Source organism: Arvicola amphibius, chromosome X, assembly GCF_903992535.2.
Source record: "Arvicola amphibius chromosome X, mArvAmp1.2, whole genome shotgun sequence".
Lineage (NCBI taxonomy): Eukaryota > Metazoa > Chordata > Mammalia > Rodentia > Cricetidae > Arvicola > Arvicola amphibius.
In genome coordinates this window covers 91,728,276-91,754,116 of record NC_052065.1, presented here as the reverse complement: position 1 = coordinate 91,754,116, position 25,841 = coordinate 91,728,276, and the positions used below count along the sequence as shown (strand labels likewise).

General features: G+C 41.7%; 2 protein-coding genes across 6 annotated transcripts in view; one reads left to right on the top strand and one right to left on the bottom strand.

The window, feature by feature from the left end:
* The window catches only part of Mid2 (midline 2), a 101,573-nt gene extending 94,026 nt beyond the window's left edge, over positions 1-7,547 (bottom strand). The window contains exon 1 of one of the 4 annotated variants that reach the window (XM_038316752.1): positions 7,436-7,547. Coding sequence is in view for 2 of the 4 variants with exons in the window: in XM_038316751.1 (XP_038172679.1) it covers positions 6,806-6,809 (4 nt within the window). In the remaining 2 variants the exon portion in view is untranslated. Of the gene's footprint in view, positions 1-6,805; positions 7,036-7,347; positions 7,370-7,435 lie in introns of those variants that run through there. The other 3 variants (XM_038316753.1, XM_038316751.1, XM_038316754.1) reach the window with 3 other exon arrangements.
* Positions 7,548-17,308: 9,761 nt separating this feature from the next.
* Positions 17,309-25,841, top strand: part of Tsc22d3 (TSC22 domain family member 3) — a 119,068-nt gene continuing 110,535 nt past the window's right edge. The window contains exon 1 of one of the 2 annotated variants that reach the window (XM_038317356.1): positions 17,309-17,387. The gene's annotated coding sequence lies outside the window, so the exon portion shown is untranslated. The remainder of the gene's footprint in view (positions 17,388-25,841) is intronic. The other variant, XM_038317357.1, reaches the window with a different exon arrangement.

Here is a 25,841-nt window from a genome sequence, read left to right as displayed (position 1 = left end):
CATTAGCTAGCTCTGATCAAGGGTTATGATCAAGCAGCTGTGATCTGCACTTGACAGAATTCTATTATTTCCAATGCTGTTTGAACATACCTAAATACCTACTTATCCTAACAACTAATATCCTAGGTCGTTGTCATCTTTTAGATCTTCGGGGTAAGGCCCTGGGTTCTCACTCTCTCCCTGGGGAACTAGAGGCTACCTTTCTTCCTAGAAAAGCCATACATGTGAAACTAAGCCTCACCTCTGGGCTGTAGATTGAAAAAAGAGGAGCTAGAGATTTATTTTTCAAAAGTAGTAATGCAAAAAATATCCTTTGGGATATTAGCTTTAACCTTTCAGGACATTAGCATTAACTACCCATGAGATGTTCCTGAAAATACCTTGGAGGACAAACAAATGAGTCCAGGCTTAGTCTGTTTCTTCAAGGGCAAACTGCTGTTCAGGTTGAACTAGAATCACCAGATGATCCTTTAGATGCCTTCTAGATCACATTTATTATAGAGCTAGATCCAGTTATTATAGAGTTCTTTCTATTTACTGTCATGCAAAAGGATGTCTGCATGCTATAAACTAGCTCCTAAAACCATGAATTTTATTTACAAGAGTAACTAAACAGGCTAAGAAGGAAGTAAAGACAGACAAGGTGCATGACTGTCCCTTGGCTAAGCGAATGTGAAATATAGTAGACATATTTACCCTGTGCTGTGTACCTCAAGGAAGATAGAATGAAGGTTTCAGTGAACAACTAAAGGTGGGGGGAATCCCTTGTAAATATCAACTAGTGAAGCCATCTTCTGGAACTGAAAAAGAAAACAACCAAATACAAGAACTTTATGATTAGCGAATGACTCATTCAAGTTCAGAAAAGATAATTTGGCCCCCCGGGAGTGTTGGTACAGGACTGTAATTCCAGCACTTGGGAAGCTGAAGCAAGAGGATCACAAGTTAGTTCAAGGACAGCCTAATCTATATAATGATTTAAAAGCCAGTGTGGGTTACAAAGCAACTGTCAAAAAAATCTAACATAAAAATAGTCAGTATATAGAATTCTCTATATTTTATGTGACAAGGACTCAAATAACAGACAAAATAGATAAATAGATATTAGGTAGGTTGTCAATGACTATAATTAATTATAAGAATAATCTTATATTTATATAGTAGTTTTATAGCTTTAAAAACCATTATTTCAGCCGGGCGGCGGTGGCGCACGCCTTTAATCCCAGCACTCGGGAGGCAGAGGCAGGCGGATCTCTGTGAGTTCGAGACCAGCCTGGTCTACAAGAGCTAGTTCCAGGACAGGCTCCAAAGCTACAGAGAAACCCTGTCTCGAAAAACCAAAAAAAAAAAAAAAAAAACATTATTTCATTCTTACAATAGAGTCTTCTTAAGGTCTTATATCTAAAGAGTACAAGCTTAGTGGTGCTATGTAAAACATTCAAATTCTTCAGACCATAGCTTCTTTACCACTTTAATTAAGAGCATCTGCCATATGCATAGCATAGGCTCTTGTGATGATCCAATGAGGATAAAATAAATTAACCTGTTTTTAAATTACATTTATTTGCATTACACATTCACACGTGATACACCCAGAACACTGTTTTACAAGCTAATAACCTTTGGAAAGTCATCCCAAACACATAATTGACATGAGAGAGGACAATTACACTTCTCATAAAATCCCAGGAAAATCGTGGGTTTAACTGTAGTGTTTGTGATGCTCATAAGTCTTCACATTTAGGCTAGGGTCCTCCTGAGGAAAAAATTATCTCTACTGTTTTCTTTTAGGCTTCCTTCACACACTGAGAGAACTCAGAACTGGAGGTTAATTATTGACTGGTACAGAGACCTGATCCAGTTTCTGCCTAATTAGCATTTTATAGTACATGAATTTAATGCTATTGCCTTCCAATAATTAGCTCCGTAACCTAACACTTTGTATATTTTGTCTAATGTAGTCATCATTAAAACGAATAGAAAACTAGCAAAACCAAAGTCCTAAGTCTGCTGCAAGTACAAAAGATTAATCCAAGTATGATCAAAATATATTGTATAAATATGAAAATTTCAAAGAATAAAAATATTATTTTTAAAATGATTAACTGAAGTAACCAAAAATGGGTTTGCTGAGGTAACTTATGTTTAACAAGAATTATAAGTATGATTCTAACACCATTATCTTAATACAGATTACACTGGCAAAGTTATAAGGTTGGGGAACAAATGAATAACAAACATCTTTACCTATGCTACTAGTACAGATTTTTATCCATTTTAAGACTGAGTTTCCAATCCTCTCTTTTTCAATGACATATTTTAAATACTCAGTGATTTTTAAAGTATTTAGTGGTCTACCAGCATGGACAGTTATTTCTACATAATAAAACTTGTAATGTATGTATGTAGGGAATTCTATTGAATGTTAGGCTTCGATGACTCCAAGTTCTTATCGGTAACAAGGGACAGAAAACAGAGGCCTATTTTAAATCAAGCTTCTACTCTCCGGGGAACCACATGGATCCTAGCAACGCTGAACAAAAGGCCATAGACAAAGTGATAGAGGATTCTGGACTAGAAACCATTTCTCTATCTCTGGATTATACATATATATTACACATTTTGCTTTCCTAAATTAACATTGTCTTCCATGCCTACACATTGTGTTCTTATCAGAGCAAATTGCAAATAGTGGGATTTTAGATTTCAGGAAGAGTTTTCATTATATAATGTGTTTGTTGTCACATCATCTGGTCTCTGTAAGAGGATGATCCAGAGTCAGAGTATACTATTCATCATCAACCAGAGAACTCTGACCTGCAGAAAGAGGTTGAGACAAAGTCCAAGGTCAGGCAACCAGAATGCTATAGAGGGACAAGAACCCACACTTTTCTAACCAATTTATGCTGAACCAAAATCATAGTGTATAGTCTATTTGGGAAAACCTCACATGGAGCAAGTGATGGTGGGATGTTGTCACTTTTTTCCCCCAGAATCCCTCGGCCATGTTTCCTTGAAGCATCTTATGCCATCTAGTAGCCTCATCACTTTATAGGCTTTCTAGGGGGAAATACAGAACCTGAAAGTTTGACTGCCAAAAATGTTATGTGATTACGGTCATGAAGAATAAAAAGATGAAAAAAGCAGCAGACAGAAAAAGCCGCAGAACACGAACCTCTTCAGCCCACAGAAAACTTTGGTAGAGTTTTAGTAATTGAAAATGGATAGAGACACATATACTAACCCTTGAAGGAGAGGAGAGAGGGTACGAGGGACTAGCAGTCTACACAGGGTAGTAATAAAGGAGCATTTTCTTCTCCCGCCTCCACTCATCTGAACTTCTCATTTGACGCTATGACTCAACACACAGAGAAGCGCTTTTCTAGCCTCCTCTGTGCACTACTCAGTGATGAACACAGTATTTGTTAAGGATCCAGAAATAGAGACACTTAGCACAATGCGGACTTTGTCCCAAAATTTCAAAAAGTGACCATATTTAGGGCCAGTGAGATGGCTCAGCAAGAAAGATTGCTGGCCACCGAGACTGACGACCTGAGTCTGATCTGCAGAACCCATGTGGTGGAAAGTAGGAGCTTATTTCCACAAGTTTTCCTCTAACATCCATACTGATGCTATGGCACACATGCATGTTCATATGCACACACATGCGCACAAATAAATAAATGTAACAATTTAAGGGACTATCTTTTAAACCTCTTGAACTGTATCATATCCATTAGGACATGTTACACCTCATATTTTTTATGATACACTGCTTCAAATCAGGACATTCAGCTTAAGAAGGCACTTCATGGACACAAAGCTTTCTTTTGCACAGAAGGCCGAATGAAAACTCAACATTAAATGGAGCTGGAGCACCCTCAAGCCTCTTCTAGCAGCTGAGTCCCAGGCTAACATCTAGAAATTTAACAAGATCTATAAAGATTGAATGATGAACACACAAAGACAGCTATCTCTAAAAACAGCCACCTGAGACATAATTTTGTACCTCATCCCTGTCTTTGCCTTTCAGGGTTCTGCCTTCCTGTTGAGAAAGACAGATTTCAGTTCTAAGGGATCTAACAACCAAACCAGTATTCTTTCCTCTTCACCAAGCCAACGATGTTTGCTAATTGATTTTTTAAAACACACACACACACACACACACACACACACACACACACACCAATCTTCCGGAGTTTCCTTCTCAATTGTTGTGGTGTCAGCAGATTTTAGGGGAGGAGGGAATGGAAAGGTTCACTACTCAGAACACTAGTTGGACGCAATTATGAGACTCCACCAACACTATTTTAAGATCTGCAAGTTGGAGCAAGTTGCCCCATTCTTAGAGGAAGGATTAACCAAACCAATTTTTATCTAAGTCAATTTGCACTGTTCAGATGATCTGTTTGTGAAGCAACCATGTCACTCCTATTTGCAACAGTGCCTCCCAGAAGTGGTCTTGCAAGGTACAACATGCTAAGTAGGAATCCTAGTAGTCAGGAAAGGAAATAGAAGCGAGAGCCCTCCATGGCCCATAACCTCTTCCTACTCTACACACCACTCTCCTCCACCCGGCCCTAGCCATGGAGCTGTAAGAAGAGTTAAGCATAGGTCAAATAAAAGCCCAAAATACTGGGTCAAGTCTGGGGCTTCAACACAGCCAGCAGAGGCCTCTGTAGTTAAAGGTGTTTTTCAAAATATTGACTCACTGCTGCAAGGTGCTAATCATGCTTGTACAGCCAGACCTAAAACTATCTGTGCCACTTTTTATTGGGCTTTAACTAACTACCCCCATGTTGGCTAAAAATGGGTGAGGCTGTGTATTCAAATGAGCCTGACTCAGATTGTTAGGTTAGAGTGCAGCCAATATGATTTATGACTCGACTGAAAATCATCACCATTACTTTCTGTGCTTAATTGTCTATGTTTCCATTCAGTTACACACACATTTGGTGAAACAAATTGACTTAAGGTCCAAACTACAATGATAATTTGAATCCCAAGGGGGCTAATAATGGCAAATTAAGGTTTCTGTAAATTGGTGTTCCCATTTATACCCAGTCAACCCAGTAGCCCAATAAAGGATAAATGAAGTGCTTTCATTGAAAATAATAATGCTGAGGTTTATAGAACTCTTTTATCTTCAAAGGGCCAAGCCAATGCTCACAATACCCAGTACATAATATTATGCCTTTTATGCAAGTGCAGCAACTGTGAAATGTCCAAAGGCCGTAAAGCCAATGCAGCATCACATTTGCAATGGGCTCTCTGATCTTCTTGGCTCCAAGACTTGTGCTTCAACCACATGAATCAAGTTTTGTAAGGAACAATCAAGAGAAATTTAATTCACATTATGAATCTGTATTAAGTTAATTGATTGAGCAGGAATATGCGAAAATAGCAAAGACTGATTTTCCCTCAGGGCAGTGATGACTGGGGAGGAGATAAAAAGGTGTGTGTTGGGGAGGGGGGGATAATCCAGGTATAGCAAAAGCTTCATAAGCAGAAGTGAGGAATACGAACTCTCAAATTTGGCAGCCCCATCTCCTATTTTAATATTGTCAGAGAACTGATTCGATTTCGGAGAGGAAGTAGAATGGAAGTAGAAGTCAGCCCTTATCGTCCAATTTGAGAATCAGATTAATTAATCCATACACAACAGTTGTCTATTATTACAGTCCCCAGTGTTTTCCTTCATAAATACTCCCCCTCGGGGACACACAACTGCCATTCACCAGCCCCACCCTCCAAAATATTCAAAAAAAAAAAGCAAAGTGATTCAAAAGCAAGAAGCTGCGTTTCTGGATGTGCACAGGTTGCTAGCGAAAAGCTGAGAGTGCAGGGACTCTGGTGAGAGAGCTGGGAGGGCGAAGGTGAGGGTAACAGAAAGAAGAGGCATAGAAGTGACATTGGCGAAGGACTGCGGAAGAGTGTGAAAAGTGAGGAGTCCGAGCGTCTCGGGACCCTAATTTCTTGCTCGAAATAGAAATACCTCCAAAATAAATAAATAACGTGCGGCACGTGAAGTGCGAAATAACCTAAGCCAGCTCATCACCAGAAATGTTAGAGTAAACCTGCTCTGCCGCTAGCTACTTAATTCTTCCGAGCCCGAAATGGAAAAGCCTCCCATGTCCCTGCTTCAGCAGTAGTGTGTCCTGTGGACACACTCAAGTTTTCCCTCTCCCCCACAGCGTTGCTTTCACAGCTAGGCCAGAAAGAAGGAACCACCCAGACAGAGACTTGAAGATCGCTTCCCCCAGCGAAAAGGGGGATTAAGTTTCTCCCGGGCTCCCGCCGGCTGGGTGTCCGCAGGCAGCATCCCAGGCTGCTGCGCCAGCACCGCTGAGCAAACCGCCGACCTAGGGGCGCCGCCCGGGCCGAGGACGCCGTGGGTTGCGGGAGCGTGGGAAGGCGGCTGCGCCCTTTCCCAGACTTGCGCCTAGGCGCCAGGAGAGCCGCTCCACTGCTTTCTCCCGGCTCGGCCCGGCCAAGCGGGAGGCCTCGGGCCGTTCCCCCGTCTGGGATCCAGGAGTGCAAACTCCTTCCCACGAGGGCAGTGGCAGGAACCCGGGTCACCACAGTGTGACACACACCCCGGGCCCCCGCTACTGCCGCCTGGAGCCTCGCGGATCCCGTCTGCCCGTCTGCCCCCCAACCCCCCCTTCCCGCCGATTCCGGGTGTTTTCGGCCAGCACCGGCCCCGGGGGCACCTGAAGAGCAGCCGGAGCCGGGGCCGAGCCCTGCGCGGGTGGCGACACTCGACCCCCCCTCCCCCGGGCCGCGGCGAGGGGACACGTTTTACCCATATTGTTCCCGGGTGCCAGCCATCTCCTCTGTGCTCCTGGGAGCGCCGGGTGCTCGCCGGCCTCCGCAGCAAGCTGGCTGGGGCTCCCGCGCGAGCTCCCGGGCCGCTGTCGCTGCCGCCGCCGCCACCACCACTCTAGGCCGCCGCCCGCCTTCGCCGCTGCGGCCGCCGCCGCTGCCGCCGCGCAGCAGCCGGGATCCGCCAGCCCGCGCGCCCCACAGGGGACAGCACGGAGACCGCGACGTTCCCGCGTCTGGGTCTCCCGGGCGAAACTTAAAGAGTTTTCGCCTCTCAGTCCAGAGGCAGCACCATGACACCACCGCAGCACCACACTGTCATTTCCGCCGCCGCAGAGGAAAAAAAAAGGCAATCCCTTCGAAAGGAGGGTGGAGTGGGGGCAAGCGGAGCCGAAGCTGACACCCCAGGGGAGCACTGGGAGGGGCCCGGGCAGAAGGGGCGCTGGGCCACCTTCCTAGGCTCACCTTCCGCCGCCCCCGCCACTCCCAGCTCCCCGAGCCCCTCCTCTGAGGCGCGCTTACATGTTTTCTCCCCTGGCAGGAGTGACCGGAGAAACCTGAGCAAGCAAAGGCAGAGGGTGGGTGGGGTTCAGATTACTACTGTACCTACCAGCTGATTCCAGCAGCCTTTTCTCCAGCGCCCTGTCATCTTGATGGAAGACACAGAGAGAAGGGGCCTGAGCAGGCTTGTATGTGTGTATGTCTGTGTGTGTGTGTGTGTGTGTGTGTGTGTGTGTGTGTGTGTGAGAGAGAGAGAGAGAGAGAGAGAGAGAGGAGAGAGAGAGGAGAGCAGAGAGAGAGAGAGAGAGAGAGAGAGAGAGAGAGAGTCCGTGAGCGGGTACTGTGTGTGAAGTGCAGAGGGAAGATTATGGCCAAACTATTCTTCCACCCACCACCCACTACCTCCACAAACCCTCTGATTAGAGCAAGGAAAAGGCCTTTGCGCCGCCAATGAGAAGAGTCTGCCTGGATCTTCCGCACAGGTCCTACTGGTGAAGCTGCTCTATGCAAAGTTAACTAGAGAGTAAAACAAAAATAGTGGAGGAGACAGAGAAGGGCAGACAATTGAAGGAAACCCAACCCCTTTTTCTTTTTTTACAAAGGGAGAATGGCTATGTTCTATTGGTCTTGGGCACAAGTTGTTCCAGTGGATTAAAGCTACTAAAAGTGTATGGGAGGGGGCAAGGTTTCTTTTGCACCTTCAGATCCTTGACCAACAAGACAAGACAGTCAGTCATTAGCAAGAGGTCAATGAGGCAGATGCTAGCCATCCGGGAATTCAACATCCCTAGTTGGTCCATTTGGAACCCGGGAGCCTCCCGTTGGTCTGGAATCCGCCTACCTATTGACCTACCATTGGCTCAAAGACCACTGCCCCACTTCAGGTGGATGAAAGAAGGAAGCACCTCCAGGAGATACCGTTTTGAGCTCCACTCAAAAAGAGAGACGGGGAAAGCAATCAGAAAACAGCCCTTCTCACAAGAGCCTTCTATTACTGTGCTTGGGAACAAATCCAGAAAAAAAATGAAGGTAGATGGGTGTGTCCCCTCAGGGAACCAATAGCAGCAGTCAGCCAACATCGCTGTCACACAGTGTGCTGGAGAACTCTGGGGTGGAAATGAAAGGAAAAACCCAACCACGCCACCTTAAGGGAAGTACAGTACTGAGAGATGTAAAAGCCAATGTGTCATACCCAAAGCACAGACAACAAAAGCAAATGACAAATGAGACTGTGTAGCACCTAACGCCTACACAGCAGAATACACAATCAACACAGGTGGGAATGGGAGAAAATATTTGAAGCCCGTATATAATAAGGACTTATTATCTCGAATATATAAAGAAGTCCTGTGTTTTAAAATGGGTGAAGGATAAATGGATGCGTATTTCTCAAAAATGGAAAGAATAGCAGATAATAAGATGGTCCACATGACTATCCATCAGAAAAATGCAAAATAAAGTGATGGGGCAGTTCTAAAGATTTGTTGTGTAAAGTCGATAGTATTATACTGTATCCTGCAAAATGGTCAGATGGGTAAATTCCATGCCATGGGACTTTTCACTCGAGGAAACAGTTGATTTTTTTTAAGTTAATGAGTCAGAAGTCTGCTGATTCTGGCGTAACAGGGTGGGCAAATACACCACATAAATGTTAAAACATATGTGCATATTTGGTGTGTGTACATCTCTATATACATTTGTCTGGAGTCAGTCTGCCTGCTGAGAGGCCTGGGCTGTTGGTGAAAAAAAGGTAAGTCCAAAACTGGGTGTTATCTACTACTAGTAGCAAGAAAAGGAAGGAGGTGTTTTGTATACCTGTATGTGTTCCCTGTAAAGATACCCCAGAAACTGATTGTGTTGCTTACCTAAAGGTCAGCCATAGGAGGGAAAAAGTGTCAGTCAGCTTTCGGTGACTGTGATGAAAATCTGAGAAACAATTTAGGAGGAAGTCTTTGTTTTGGATTATTATTTCAGAATTTTCAGTCCCTCGTCACTGGCCCTACTGTTTGGGAGCCTACAGTGAAGCAGAGCGTTATGATGGCAACTATAGGATGAAGTAGGAAGGAGCAAGGAGAGGGAGGAAAAGGAGGGAGGGAAGAGGAGTTCAGAGTCCCAGCGTGCCATTCAAGGGCACACACCCAAGGGCCTACTTCCTAGAACAAGGTCCCACATCCTAGTTTCTGCCATCTCCCAATAGTCCTTTAAGCCACACGTGCATCAATGGACAAAACCATCGACAGGGGATAAAGCTGCCATGATCCAGTTAATTCCCAAAGGCCCGCCTCTGAACATGGATTGGTCCAGGGGGGCCAAAGCCTTCAATGCATAAGCTTTGTGTGGGATGTTTCGGACCCAAACCATGACAGGGAAGCATCCAGTATTGTATGTGCTGTTTCGTCTTTCTCGAGCTTTTTAATTGACGTTTTAGAAGCAATTGAAAAGAGTAAAGATCATAGAGATAGAAAGCAGAATGAAAGTTACTAGGGGTTGGGGGCAGGAGGGAATGAGTTGGTTAAAGCATACATGCTTTCACTCTGGGAGTTTGGAAATTTTCCTAGAAATAATTTGTTTCATAAAAGTACTTAATGCAACTAATTGTACACTAAAAAGTAAAGAGGAAAAGTTGTATGTGATATATATTGTACCACAGGAAACAAATGAAAATAAAGAGGAAGTATACTGGACACGTATAGATCATCGCATTTGTGTAAACAAAACATGTGTCCGCACATGTGTAGACGATCCGAGTAATGCCTTGTGTACAATGTGACCCTAGAACTAATGCTAGTATTTATGGAGATCTTTTGATAACTGGATACTCTGTATTAAGAATCTGTTTTGAGCTGAGCATGGTGGCACACACCTTTAATCCCAGCACTCAGGAGGCTGAGGAAGGCAGATCTCTGTGAATTCAAGGCCAGTTCCAGGACAACCAGAATGGTTACAAAGAAACCCTGTCTCTAAAATCAAAAAAAAAAAAAGAAAAGAAAAGAAAGAAGGAAAATGTTCTTCGATAGCTTAAAACAAAACCAAAAGAGTATATCTATCAAAAAAATGTTGTCACAAATTGAAGAGAGAAATCGGTTGAGCCCTGTGAATTTTCTTCAGTCTCTCTTGGTAAGATATCCACAGAGCAATGGAGACTTTTCTAAAATGTAAAGAAATGGCCACTTACATTAGGAGTCTACCTGAACAAAGCTAGCTCGCTCTTGGCAGAACCGACAGCAAGGGAGATTTGCTTTTAATGGCTTTTCTCATCCTTTAGAAATGATCTCATCCTTTGTATTTTAGCCATCTCCCCTGTACCTGAGATTCCAGTGCTTCAGAAAGCGTCCCCAACTTCTCGGAGCTCTGTACAGAACTCCCTAACCCTGTCTTTCCTCCCAAGGGAATGTTCTGGACCTTTCCTTTCCCTCCTCAAAACTTAACAGCTGCTGGGTCCCTTTCACAAAGGACCTTGCTAAGTGATTAAGGAATTCAATCAACTAACTCAAGCTAAATGTTAATAGCTTCATTTGTCTCTCTATTAGGAGATAATATTTTAATTTTAGCAGAGGCCTTCAATGTATTAATTCAAAGGAATGACTAATGGCTTGTGTGGGTGGGAATGGGGTATGGGAAGATTTCGCTAATCACATCACATAAGCAGCTGCTTTGAAAATATCCCCACTTTCAACGGTTTTATGCAAATTACTCACTGTAAATTTATTAAAGTAAATCTTTTGTATTTGGCAGGAGATGCAAAACTGGCTTGGAGTGTGATGCAATTATTTGTTTATAATTATTTAATGGTTACCTTTGTATATAACATATGTTGATCCTATTAAAATAAATCTGCCCCATAAAAAAGGGTGTCTAACAGATGCAGCCGGAGGTGTTTAATTGAATTAATCTGAAGCAGACTTACCACACCACAGGCCCGCAGTATGAAAGGGACAGCTCATGGGCTATTTTTTTCCAGCTGAGAATGTAAGGGGGAGGGAGTGGCTCCAGATACTTTCTTCAGAGAACAGCACAGAGGCCAGTCTGTTCCAGAAGGAAAAAAATCATAGAAGGGTGATTTTGTTGTACAAGAGCATCATTGCTTCTGCAGAAGGAGACCTTATACTGCTCTCAAAAGAAGCAGCTACTTGTCTGAAATCCAGAGGTTGACCAAAGGCTTTTCTAACCGAGCAGCTCTTAACAGGATGGTGGGAAGAAAAGCACTTTTGGCATAGTCTCGTCAATAGGACACTGTTCTAAAGCTCTAGTGGGGAATGGACTCTGCAGGCTGCTTGCAAGAGAGTGGTTCAAATGTTCCTAATGTGGAGAACTAGCATGCGCCTGGCGCGCTGTATTATTTTATTTATACTCTGCTACTGCTTTCATCAGTTTTATAACTCTTCTGAACTGCTGTAATAAACGTGTATGTTTGCTATCTGCATTACATTGTTCCTGGAGTGTTAATGTGCCATCGGGTCCAAGCCTAACCCTTACTGCTGGCCAGGCCTTCCCAATCGGCAGTGTCAGCTACTTTCTAGCTGGCTTCCACAGCATCGCACCCTTCCTGGTTTTCCTACCATCTCACTATCTGGTCCTTGGGTTCTGTTGTTTCTTTCTGCTGTTTTATTGCTTCTGAAGCCTGTATACCCCAGAGCTCAGGCCTTGGCTCCCCTTTCCATAAATACTCACTCCTATGGGACATCCTCTAGTCCTATGATTTCCGGTGGGATCCATATACTGATGGAGATCCCAGTTGTATCTTCAGTTCATATCTCTCCCTTGGGCTCAAGCTTGCATATTCTTCTGAGAATTTTGCATCTCCACCTGGCTGCCTCATAGGCAATGCTAATAGTGTGACCAAAAATGAACTCTTACTTTCTACCCCTCCTCATTTCTTTTAGTGGCATCATCCAACCATTTAAAATCAGACGGGAGTTGTCATCCTTGACACTTTCTACGACCCGATGCCCAACATGTAACTTAGAATCGAGTCAGATTTTCATTTTCTCACTTCTACTTATATTAATCACTCTGGCCAGTGATCCTTTCAAGATAGAAATATGATCATTTAAAGCCTCATTCCCCGACTAAAACTCTTCAGTCTCTTCTCACTGCCATTAAAAAAAATCAAATTGCAGAAGCTATGCAAGACCTGGCACTAGCTGTTGTGATGGCTGCTCCTGGGTTATCAACTTGACTATATCTGCGATGAATTACAGTCTTGTGATCCGAATCTTGAGGCAGGAAGACAACATGCCTTTGATCTGGATCTTGAGGCAGGATGACATACTTCTTTAATCCAGACCTTGAGGTGAGAAGGCACACCTTTCATCTGGGACATACCTTCTGTTGTTAGCCTGTATCAGGATGCGGAGGAAGGAAGAGGTTGTTTGTCCTTCACCTATTTGCCCTCGCCTAGTCAGCACATCTGTTCCTTCACTGGCATTGGATCCTACATCTTTGGGCTTCCAGTATATACAGAAGACCAACTGAGACACCCAATCTCATGGGACTGAGCAACTCTAGATCTTGGACTTTACATTCACAGCTAGCCATTGTTGACTGCAATCTGTAAACCATTCCAATAAATTCCCATGTATGCATACATACATACATACAGACAGACAGACAGACAGGGAGACAGACAGACAGATGATAGATAGATAGATAGATAGATAGATAGATAGATAGATAGATAGATGGTAGATAGATAGATAGATAGATAGATAGATAGATAGATAGATAGATAGATAGATGATAGATAGATAGAAGATAGATGATAGATAAATAGATAGATAGATAGATAGATAGATAGATAGATAGCTAGATAGATAGATGATAGATCTAGATAGATAGATAGATTAGCTATAGATAGATAGATAGAAGATAGAATTAGATAGATGATAGATAGATAGATAGATAGATAGATAGATAGATAGGCTAGATAGAAGATAGATAGATGATAATAGATAGATAGATAGATAGATAGATGATAGATAGGATAGATAGATAGATAGATGATAGATAGATAGATAGATAGATAGATAGATAGATAGATAGATAGATAGAAGATAGATAGATGATAGATAGATAGATAGATAGATAGATAGATAGATAGATAGATGATAGATAGATAGATAGATAGATGATAGATGATAGATGATAGATAGATAGATAATGATAGATAGAAGATAGATGATAGATGATAGATAGAGATAGATAGATGATAGATAGATAGATAGATAGATAGATAGATAGATAGATAGATGATAGATAGAAGATAGATGATAGAAAGAAAGAAGGTAGGGAGATAACGCAAATCACTTCCATTAAATTCTGTGCCTCTATAGCACCCATAATAACAGCGGCTCTCTTATCCCAGCACTCATCATTGCTCATAACAGTCTAAGCACACTGGCCTTCTGACACCCCTGGAACTATTACACTGCCCTTACACCGGCCCCCCCACTCCCACAAGAACTCCATGTGCTCGTTTCCATCTTCTGCAGGGTTTCTCCCTCCACTCTCCACATGGCTGTCTAGAGTTTTCTCTCAGATTACATAGCACCTAACCAGATAATCCTTTCTGACCACTCTCTCGAAAGTAGCCCTTCTCTTTACCTTCATCATCCTCTAATATTGTACTGCAATCCTTTTCTTTTGGACACTATCATGAAATGAAAAATCACATGTGTTTATTTTGTGCACTCACATACCATGCATAAACACAATATGCATTCCATGAGACTGAGAGTTTTGCCGTGTCCTCTATCACTGGTGTATCTCTAACTCATCAAACAGCACCCGGATCACAGTAAGTACTAATAGTCACCAAATAATATAAGTAAACTGGCAGAAGAGTATGGTCCAGAATGACCTTTGCAACCTGACCTAGACGTACCCCAATTTGCAATACATAATGAGAATTTGGAGAGGCTCTCTTGACAGAACTAATACAGTCATAATAGGCCCATGATGGCAGGCCAGACACATGACTCAGAGCCTCAACTGTCTATATTCTAATTCTTAAACTCGCTCTATAAACTTTAGTGTCCCTTAAGATATTAACTACTATTATGAGAAAAGGGGATTTGATCAAAGATGTGTAGAAAATGCTACAGTCTCTCTTAGAGACTCACAGCACACATTAGCATATTAAGACTCTAAGAAGTTCTGCCAGAAATAAAATCTATTTGTACTTTGTTTAACATTTCCCCCAACATGTTTGACCATGAAACATTTATGGTCTATCCACTTATTAACATCTCACAGTGGGGTGGGACTGTAGCTCACTCTAGAATGCTTGTTTAACTTGTGTAAGGCACTGGATTCCATCTCTAACACCACAGTAAAACAACACCTTACAATGCCCTACAATCTTTAAAGTACAGTTTTAGAAGCACTGTCATAGATATTCAGACAAAGCATGTGTATGCGTACGTGTGTGTGTGTGTGTGTGTGTGTGTGTGTGTGTATCATGGATATTGATCAATGTTAAATTAAGAGTCATAGAAATAAATCCTAATCAAAAATAATATTCTCTTGTGCCGGGTGGTGGTGGCGCATGCCTTTAATCCCAGCACTCGGGAGGCAGAGGCAGGCGGATCTCTGAGTTCGAGGCCAGCCTGGTCTACAAGAGCTAGTTCCAGGACAGGCTCTAGAAACTACCGGGAAACCCTGTCTCGAAAAAACAAAAAAAAAAAACAAAAATATTCTCTTGTGAAATGAATTAAATTGGGATGCAAACTTAAAATAAGACAACAGGAGGTGGGGCAGGCTGGAGAGATGGCTCAGTGGTTAAGAGCACTGGCTGTTGTTCCAGAAGTTCTGAGCTCAATTTCCAGTGCCCACATGGCAGCTCACAACCTTCTATGGGATCTGAGGCCCTTTTCTGACCTGCAGGTGTATGTACAAACAAAACATCAATATACATAAAACAAATAAATCTTTAAAATAAGGCAATTTGGGGGGACAGTGCACCCCGTTAATGCAAACCTATGTGGTGGTTGACACTGTGTCCTGTTAATATAAACCTATGTGGTGGTTTGACTAGAAATGGCCTCCACAGACTCACATGTTTAAATGTTTAGCCCATAGGGAGTAGCACTATTAGGAAGTGTGGCCTTGTTGGAGGAAGGGTGTCACTGTGGGTGTCAGCTTTGTGGTCTCAGCCTGCAAAGTGACTCTCAGTCTCCTGCTGCTGCCTGCAGATCAAGATGTAGAACTCTCAGTTCCTTCGCCAGCACCATGTCTGCCTGTATGCTGTCATGCTTCCCACTATGATAATGATGGATTAAATCTTTGAACTGTAAGCCATTTCCAATTGTTTTCCTTTCTAAGAGTTGCATTGGACACCATGTCTCTTTACAGCAATAGAAACCCTAAGACACTCTAGTAAGAATGAACTGACCTACAGTGAATGAACAGTATTGCTCTACATTAGTTCAAACACTATTGCCTCGTAGCATCATTTCTACATCACTGACAATCTGGAAAAGACTGATGGGGACTATGGAGAGAGTTCAGTTGGTAAGATGCTTGTCATGCAAGTAGGATGTCTTGAATTTGATCCCTGGATGTACACAGAATCTGAACAAAGTGTCACATGCTTCTAATCCCGGTACTAAAAAGGTAGAGACAAGTGGATTCCTGGGTATTCTCTGGCCAGTCAGCCTAGCCTAATTAGGAGCCAAAGGTTCAAATGAGACTCTGTCTCAAAAAATTAAGGTGAATGGTCCAAGAGAACTAGCACCTAAGGTTTATGTAACTCTAGCCTCCATGTGGATATGTGGGTACACCTGTGTATATCCATCTGAACACATGTGAATGTGCATACACACATGAATACACACAGATATCAATAACACACTGTCAGTGATCCTTAGGAATACACAAAAATGGGAAAGTATTACTATCAAATTAAAAGACTAGAGATGAGCAGTTGTTATAAGGGAAAGGTGTGACAAAGTTTGGTGGTACCTGTCTTTAATCCCATTACATGAGAGGAAAGGGCAGGCAGATTTCTGTGAGTTTGAGGCTAGCCTGATCTACACGGCAAGTTGAAGGCCAGCCAGGGCTACATAGTGAGACCCTATCTAACAAAAAGTAGAAGGGAAGGGGAAAGGGGGATTTGCAAGGCAATGGCCAATGGAAATGCACATTGACTTGAAGTCAGACACATTGTTATTGCTCTTACCCATTTCAGTATTTCTTTTGGTTATTTGAGCACTGTACATTTGTTCACGCTAATGGCCTCTACAGTTGCTGTTCCTTCTGCCTAAAGCAGACATAGGCCAATCTTTTTCTGTTGTAGGCAGCTGGAAATATTTCAGGCTTTGTGTGCCATATGATCTCTATCCCAACTACTCACTTCTGCTGTTACTGCAAAAGGAACAATACATAAACAATAAAACTTTACTTTCAGAATGAGAATGTGGATCAGATTTGGACCAAAAAATAAAGTTGTTCAATATGGAGCAAATACAGAAAAAAATCCTTATGAATGATCCTTTTTATTCAAAATTTTACATAAACAGTATTATCTCAAATGACACTATCCAATCTAAAGTATTTGCTTTATGTGCTTTAAAATTTAGCTATTTTAATTATTTCTATTATACCTATCCCAAACGGTATTTTCTTATTTATTGATTTCCCCCAGCTCCCCCACATACCAAAATAATAACTAATATTTATTAAGCCTTTTTGTATATTTGTTACTGTTCTGAACACTTCAGATGCATTAATCCTTTTAATCTTTATAATAACATATTGAAAATAATTCTTAATTGACTTATTTTGTAGATGAGGAAATGAAGCCTGGAACATTAAGTAATTTATTCTCAGTCACATAATTGAGTTGGTGATGGTTCCAGGATTTAGACTCTGGCCCCTAAGTGATGTGGGAGTCCCCTCTGTCTGTTGCTTGTATTGGTTAATGAATAAAGAAACTGCCTTGGCCTGATAGGGCAAAACTTAGGTAGGCAGAGAAGACAGAACTAAATTCTGGGAAGAAGAAAGCAGAGTCAGAGAATTGCCATGGACCCACCGCCGGAGATAGACGTGCTGAGACTTTACTGGTAGGCCACGACCTCGTGGTGATATACAGATTAATGGAAATGGATTAAACTAATATGTAAGAGTTAACCAATAAGAAGTTAGAGCTAATGGGCCAAGAAGTGATTTAATTAATAGAGTTTCTGTGTGCTTATTTTGGGGCTAAGCTAGCTGGGCAGCCAGGACAAACAAGTGGGCCCTCCTTGTAACACCTCAGCAGTGTGCTACATTAAATCTCAATAATAAGCTCTGCATTGTGTGTATCCTATCTTTGTTTAGTGATGTCCTTGAACAGTGTCTAGCATCTGGTTAATAAATATATGTCAACATAATAAAAATTCTAAGCTTATTAAAGGGAGTCAGTATTCAACAAATTTGAAATTTGATTACTTTTTAATGAAGCTACTAGATGAGACAAGAAAAATAAGTACAATGTTGTGTGTGGTAGCTTAAATGATAATAGCCCACATAGGCTCATATCTTTGAGTGCTTAGTCTTCAGTTGGTGGAGCTGTTTGGGAAGAACTAAGAGGCATGGCCTTGTCAGAGGATGTGTGTCTCTGAGGGTTGAATTCGAGGTTTCAAAAGTTCATTCCATTCCCAGTTAGCTCTCTTTCTCTGTCTTCTGACTATGAATCAGGATGTAAACTCTAAACTATTGCTCTGGCACCATGCCTGCCTGCCTGTTGCCATGCTCCATGCCATGATGGTGGTCATGACCTCTAACCCTCTGAAACTGTAAGAAAGCCCAAATAAATTCTTTTTTATGTAAGTTGCCTTGGTAATTGCAATAGGAAAGTAGCTAAGTCATTGTGTTATTTGAATTTTAGCAAATCATTAAACATGATTTTCTATTTCATAAGAGCTTTCCATGTCATTTGATGCTGTTTCTCTTTCCCTTTTTGTTTGGTTTCCATGACATTTTGTGGTTTCCTAAATCGTTCTACACCTTAATAATTTACTTCATCCTTTGTAACACCTTCTCCCTATCAATCATCTCCTCAACTGGGGGTGTTAACTAGAATGCCATCTTCAGCTGAAATGCTTTTAGGTAGTCCCCTCCATTGTCACTGTTTCTATTTTCCTGATAACACCTCAGGCTAATACTTGACCAGATTTTTATTTCAAGCCTGAGAAGTTCCCACAAGCACTTTGTGTTTACATGTCCAAAATGAAATCCTTATTCTTTTTCTTATACCACCTCCTCAATTACTGACATCATCTATTATCGCCACATTAGAAACCTACATGCCGTTTTTGCTCCCACTCTGCTTTTACTCTACCCATATCTAGACACTGAGCCCATCTCAATTTTACTACTTAAAATTTGTTAGCTTATTACTCAACTATAATCAACTCATCTGGTCTCTTTTTCAGTTTTGCATCTATTCTATTCTTAACACCCCTCCCAGAAATATTTTTTTCTCTTTTATTTATTATTTGTGCAGTGTGTGTGAGAGAGTGTGTGTGTGAGGGGGGGATGGGGAATGAGAGCGAGCATACTTGCAGAGGTCAGAGGACAGCTTTCAGAAGTCAGGTCTTCCCCCCCTCCTCTATAGAACTGGAATCAGGTCAATGGACTTTTGGGGTTAGTGCTTTTACCTAGTCGTCTCACTGACCTCAGAATTAGCCTTTCATAACTGAAAGTTTGAGAATCAATTATGATGGCACAGACCTGCAGTATCAGCACTGAGAAGACTAGAACAGGAGGATAGTGAGTTTGAGGCCAGCCTCAAATACATGGTGATCTACACAGCATGACCTTGCTTCAAAAAGAGTAAATATTTTCTCATGTAATGGCACATTGCCTACAAGATAGAGCTCAAGTTACTTTGGGACCTACAAATCTACCCAAACTTGCAATCTACTGTATCACTCACAGCTAATGTTTTAGAAATTACAAAATACTTTCATCATTGTAGCTCTTTATTGTTTTGCTTTGTTTAGATTTGCTTTGGGGGGCAATTTTAAGGAAATTCATACATGAGAACTGAATCTACACATCACACTCACAAATTTATATATATTCTGCTAAGTTCATTTAGTGTTGCTCATGCGTACATGAGTTCAGGGTTGAACACTTGGAATTGGACAACTTAAGCAGGAGCTCCTCCCTCGAAGAAACTGATTTCTCTCAGTAGTCACTGACCACCTAGAACTCTTAATCTAGGGTTGGGACTCTGTGGAATTTCACCTGCCCATGTTGACAAGTCTACTGGTGTTGACATTATGTCATTTTTTGTTTTGTTTTTTTGAGACAAGGTTTCTCTATGCAGCTTTGGAGCCTGTTCTGGAACTCACTCTGTAGACCAGGCTGGCCTCGAACTCACAGAGATCTGCCTGACTCTGCCTCCTGAGTGCTGGGATTAAAGACGTGTGCTACAACTGCCCAGCTCATGTCATTCTTTTTCAGGCAACCATACTATTAAGATTTCATGGGTGCATTTTCCCTGTCATGACTTGGAAACAGTAGGAGGAATACAGGAGTCTCCCAAAACAACATGGGCTCTTACCACTGCCTTTGGTTGCCTTCCAGAACTTGAGGGGAAGACACTATTGCTGAAGACACCACACACTTTGAACACAGGGCATGGAAAAAAATCAATCTGAAACTGACCTGAATTCACTTTCCCTTTGGACTGGTTCCCATAGTATCAGAAGGTTATTTGCAAACTGCTGGCGGAGAGGACTAATTGGTAGTCCTACCCAGCTATAAAGCCTATGAACCACAACAATGACTAGCCTGAGAAGATATCCCCAGTGGTGCAATAGTGGCAGTTTTATCTTGTGGGTAACCAATAACTGCTAATTGAGCTTATAATCCTCTCAATAAGAATGAATCTGTAATGTTAACTTTGTATTGTTAACTGAGCCAGCTACCAGTGGTTAGAAAGGTCACATAAAGAGAATCTGCTACAATGCAGAGAATAAGTAACCATGAGGGGACAATCCTGGATCATATTGTGAGAACGAGAGTACTCACAACTGGTTGCTAAGTAGGTGTGATGTCAAGGTAATATATAATCCAAGAACATGAGAGGCTGAGGCAGGATGTTCATGAGTTTGAAACTAGCATAGACTGATTACACAGAGAGACGTTGTCTCAGAAAAATACAGGTTGCGCTCTTTTCCATCTTCCTCTCGGAGAGGCAGCTTCGCTTCTGCCTCTCTCCCCACTTCTCCACTTCTCCCCTGTCTCTTTCTCCCACTCTCTCCCCCTTCTCCCTTCCCCTTCATAACCCCCTGAATAAATATTCAACCTCACTCTGCAAAAAAAAAAATACAGGTTACTTGCCTGAACTTACTGAAGAAAATTTTAGGAATACTAACTTCGGATTGTACTGTATTATAGTTCTGGGGTTGGACCTGTGGACACATTTATAATGTGGGAGTCCCCTCTGTGTGTTGCTTTTCTTGGTTAATGAATAAAGAAACTTCCTTGGCATGTTGATAGGGCAGAACTCAGGTAGGTGGGGAAGGCAGAACTGAATTCTGGGAGAAGAAAAGAGTCAGAGAGACGCCATGGATCTGCCAGAGACAGATGCTGGGAATTTTACCCGGTAAACCACTGCCACGTGGTGATATATAGATTAACAGAAATGAGTTAAAGTAATATAAGAGTTAGCTAATAAGAAGCTAGAGCTAATGGGCCAAGCAGTGTTTTAATGAATGCAGTTTCTGTGTGGTTATTTCGGGGCTGAGCTAGCCAGGCAGCTGGGATGAACAAGCAGTCTGGCCCTCCTTACTACACATTTATTTACAGATTGATTTAGATGAGTTGAGAATCACTGAAAACAGGGCATATAATAGTTTTTTCGAACCCTTAAATTCTTTAATTCCTGATACATTTTCATGAAAGAAAAATAACCTCCATTATGTATAACTGTGGGAAACTAGCTGGGTAGTGAACAGATAAGTTCACTGAAGACAGGACAGTTATTTAGAAGAGACTTTAAATTTCCAAGAAAATCTAAATTTCAAGAGTGAAAATGCAGTTCAGACAGAATAAGCAGAAATATACAACAATTAATACAGCAATATTATGTAACAGGAGGGCCTACTGGTTGGGGTTTATGTCCTGCCCAGTTCCCACAGCCAGTAAGCCCCTAAAGAAAATCACACAGAGACTCTACATTAGGCTATGAAACTGATTGGCCCATTAGCTTAGGCTTTGTATTAGCTCTTATAACTTATGTTAGCTCATTATTCTAGTCTATGTTAGTCACATGGCTCAGTACCATTTTCAGCGGGGCAGGTCACATCCTGTTTCTTCAGTGATATGGGTGGGTCTGGGAAAAGAGCTTCCTTCTTCCCAGAATACTCCTGTTCTTATTGCCCCACCTCTACTTCTTGTCTGACTACCAGCCAATCAGCGTTTATTTAAAATATAATTGACAGAATATAGAACTGTACCACACCAATCTTATATTTCATTTCAAAGGATTTCAGTGCATACTTATATGATAAAATAAGATATAAGCTTGTAAGTATAAAATGATTTGATTGGTTTTCATTGATATATTACATAATATAATTCAAACTCATTATTTAAGGGTTTAGCTTTCCAATACAAACGAAATCCTTTTCCTGAAGAACCCCATGGTTTAGTAAGGGGAAGACAAAAAGACAATTTAAAAAGCAGCAAAGTAGCCAGCCTGGTCTACAAGAGCTAGTTCCAGGACAGGCTCTAGAAACTACAGGAAAACCCTGTCTCGAAAAAAAAAAAAAGCAGCAAAGTAGAAAGTAGAATAAAGACAAGCTTCTACAGGGCATGTAAAATAGTCATAATAAGTAGTGGAAGGGGGTAATAAGGAAAGATGGGTATAAAAGAAAAGTAACAGTTACTTAGGGGAAGAAAGACATTTGTGAAAGATGGGATAGTAGCTTTGTAATCATCTGTTCTGTCCCTTTAAGAGACAAACCATGCCCACTTCCTTCCCCCATCTGCCTAGGCAAGCTGATCTTCAGCTTCCAGCCTGAGTTCTGAGTTCTCTCTCTCTCTCTCTCTCTCTCTCTCTCTCTCTCTCTCTCTCTCTCTCTCTCTCTCTCTCTCTCTTTCTCTCTCTCAGAGGCAGCTTCTGTCTCTCCCTTCTCCCCACTTCTCTCCTTCCCCCCTCCCTCTCCCTCTGTGCCTCTCTCTGCCTCTCTCTCTTCTCTTTCCCCTTCTCTCCTTCCCTTCCATAACCCACTAAATAAATATCCAACCTCTGTAGTTTTTGGTGCCTGTCCTGGAACTAGCTCTTGTAGAGAAGGCTGGTCTCAAACTCACGGAGATCTGCCTGCCTCTGCCTCCTGAGTGCTGGGATTAAAGGCATGCACCACCACCACCGGAAACTACAGAGAAACCCTGACTCGAAAATCCAAGAAGAAAGAAAGAAAGAAAGAAAGAAAGAAAGAAAGAAAGAAAGAAAGAAAGAAAGAAAGAGAGGGGGGGAGGAGGGGGAGAGGGAGGGAGGGAGGGAGGGAGGAAGAAAGAAAGAAGAAAGAAAGAAAGAAAGAAAGAAAGAAAGAAAGAAAGAAAGATAGATAGATAGATAGATAGATAGATAGATAGATCTAACCTCACTCTGCATGGCATGCCTATCTGTGTGTCTCTTGCCCATGGCATGGCTCCCTGCCTGGAACCAGCTGCCTTCAGAGGCCTGCAGCGTGGTCTCATGGCATGCTCATTTTTCTGTCTCTCCTCGTGGGACTGGCTGCCCCGTAGAGGTCTCTCACTCACCACATGGCTCCCTGCCTGGGACTCATTGCCCCTTGTGGCCTGCTGTAGCCACTCGGGGACCTGCAGCCATCCCTGCCTGGGACTGGCTGCTCTTGGGACCCACTGCCCACTGCAGCCACTCAGGAACCACAGCATTTTACTTAAACCCTAACAAGATCAAAAGCCAAAGGGAATGTGATAACTTCAATGAAGTAATGATATTCTGAGAATATAGACTGAATCTGGTGTAAAATTAATGAAGGAAGAGTCTGCACAATGAATTGGGAACTGAACTGTGGGCAGGAAATCTCAAAACAGCCTAGTTTAAACTCTGTCATGAGGTTATTAGTGTTAACTCTAAAGAAGATACATAATAAAAATGAGCAAATGAAGCAAGGATAAATATAAAATGTTCAATTTGAGGAGAAGGGGAGCAGCAGGAAGTGGAATGGAGATAAAGCCTGTGTTCAAGGAGTTAAACAGCTTAAGAAATGGAATAAAGGAGAGGTGGCCTCAGGGCAAGCTCCCACCCAGCTAAGCTTCCAATTTGTGAGAAGAAATGAAAGAAAACTTAGAGCTGGGTGTGGTGGTGCACACCTTTAATCCCAGCACCCACGAGGCAAAGGCTAGCAGATCTCTGAATTTGAGGCCAACCTGATCTACAGAACAAGTTCCAGAACAACTAAGCTTAAGCAATGAAGGAACTGGATATAAGAAAGCTGGTGAAGATGTAATTGAACAAGGGGGCCATGTTCCCGCCCCAGTAAACAGCAGAATTTAGCAATTTTAGCCACGTGGTCCTGGCTTTAAGAGTAGAAGAAAGAGGTTATGGAATATTCTTCTGTGACTAAGGAAAGCCTCTGAGGCCAGGCTATGTCAGGGGAGTCCCTGAATGTAAGCCAAGAGAGGCCATTGTGTGAAGCTGTGCAGGTGAAGCCTGGAGTGCCTTGGAGACCCCAACATGTTGGAGATGCCAGAGCCATGGGATACCTGCTGAGGAAAACAGCTAACAGGGAGTAGAACCAGCCTAAGAGGAAGAAGTGTGTTACAGTCAACAAAGCTGAAAGGAGTTGGAGTTCTGAGGAGCATTTTGACAGCAGATATAGAAATGCAGAATTTGAAGTTTGGCCAGCTGGTTTTCAATCTTGCTTTGGTGCACTATTTCCTCACTGAGCTCCCTTCTCTCTGTTCTAGAATGGTAAAATATATCCTGTGCCATTATATGTTGGAAGTGTGTGGTATGTTTCTTTTTAAATTTTGATTTTATAGGGTATTACAGTTAAGAGATTTCATAAATCTCAAATGAAACTTTGACCTTTGGACTTTTACACATTGTTGAGACTGTGATAGACTATAGGGACTTTCGAAGTTGGACTAAATGTATTTTGCATTATGATATTGTTACAAGCTTATGGTGGTCATGGAATGGAATGTGGTATCTTGAATGTAATTGCCCCCATAACCTTATAGGGAACGGCATTATTAGGAAGTGTGGCTTTGTTGGAGTAGGTAATGCCTTGTTGGGGAAAGTGTGTCCCTGTGGAGACAGGTTTTGAGGTCTCATACATGTTCAAGCCGTACTCAGTGTCTTAGTTCACTTCCTGTTGCCTTCAGGTCAAGATGTAGAATTCTCAGCTCCTTCTCAAGCATCTGCATACTGCATGTCACACCATGATGATAATGAATGAAACTTCTGAACTGCAAACCACCCCAATTAAATGTTTTCCTTTGTAAGAGTTGCCCTGGTCATGGTGTCTATTCACAGTAATAGAAATCCTAACTAAGGCAGTTTCCTATTGCTGCTAATATAAAGAAACTACAAGCATTGTGGCTGAAAAGAACCCAAACTTGTGCCTAATTCTTCTGAGAATGAGGAATCTAAAATTAGTCTTACCAAGCTAAAGTTAAGGTCTCGAAATGGCTGATTCCTTCTGGAGGTTCTAAGAAACAATACATTTCTTTATCCTTTTCAGTATCTAGAGATGCTCTCTATTCCTTGGTTCATGGATTCTTGCTCTATCTTAAAACCAGTGGCAGTGTTAGAATTTCATTATCACTGTATTTAAGATCACATTCTCTTCAATATCTGCTCTGCTGCCCATTTCTCAGAATGACCCTTCTTAGTACATTAAGTCTACACAAAATAAGCCAGGATAATCTTTCTGTCTCAAGAAATTTAATCATACCTTTAAAGTCTTTTCTCTCATATAAAACAACATATTCAAATTTTCCAATAACGTGAATACAGGCATCTTTGAATTGTGTTATTTTGTTTACTGCACTAAAGAAGTAGAGACTTTCAAAACGGAGGAGATTCAATAGAGTCCAACATAGAAGTCGAAGGAAATCAGGACCAAAGTGGCCTTTAGAATTAGTAGCTATTAAAAAATTGTCATCTCAGAAAGAATTGATAGAACTAGAACTACAGAATAGTAAATTAAAAGACAACTATAGTATGTTGTATGTAATGGGACTCTCATCTTTTATCACTATATGAACCAATATAGAACAGAGAAAGAACACAATGAATCTTATGGTGCTTAATTGGAATTAAAGGATTGGTACAAATCAATAGTTTTTAATATAGATATATATCAATATAGATAACACGATAGAAATACAGAATTATATGTGCATTAATGTTTACACACCTCTACCTATCTGAATGCAAATACATGCATATGTAGACACACATGCACATATATACATATATATACATACATATAAACAAACTATTTTGTGGCTCCTTTCACCAAAAGATAGCACAAACAAATAAG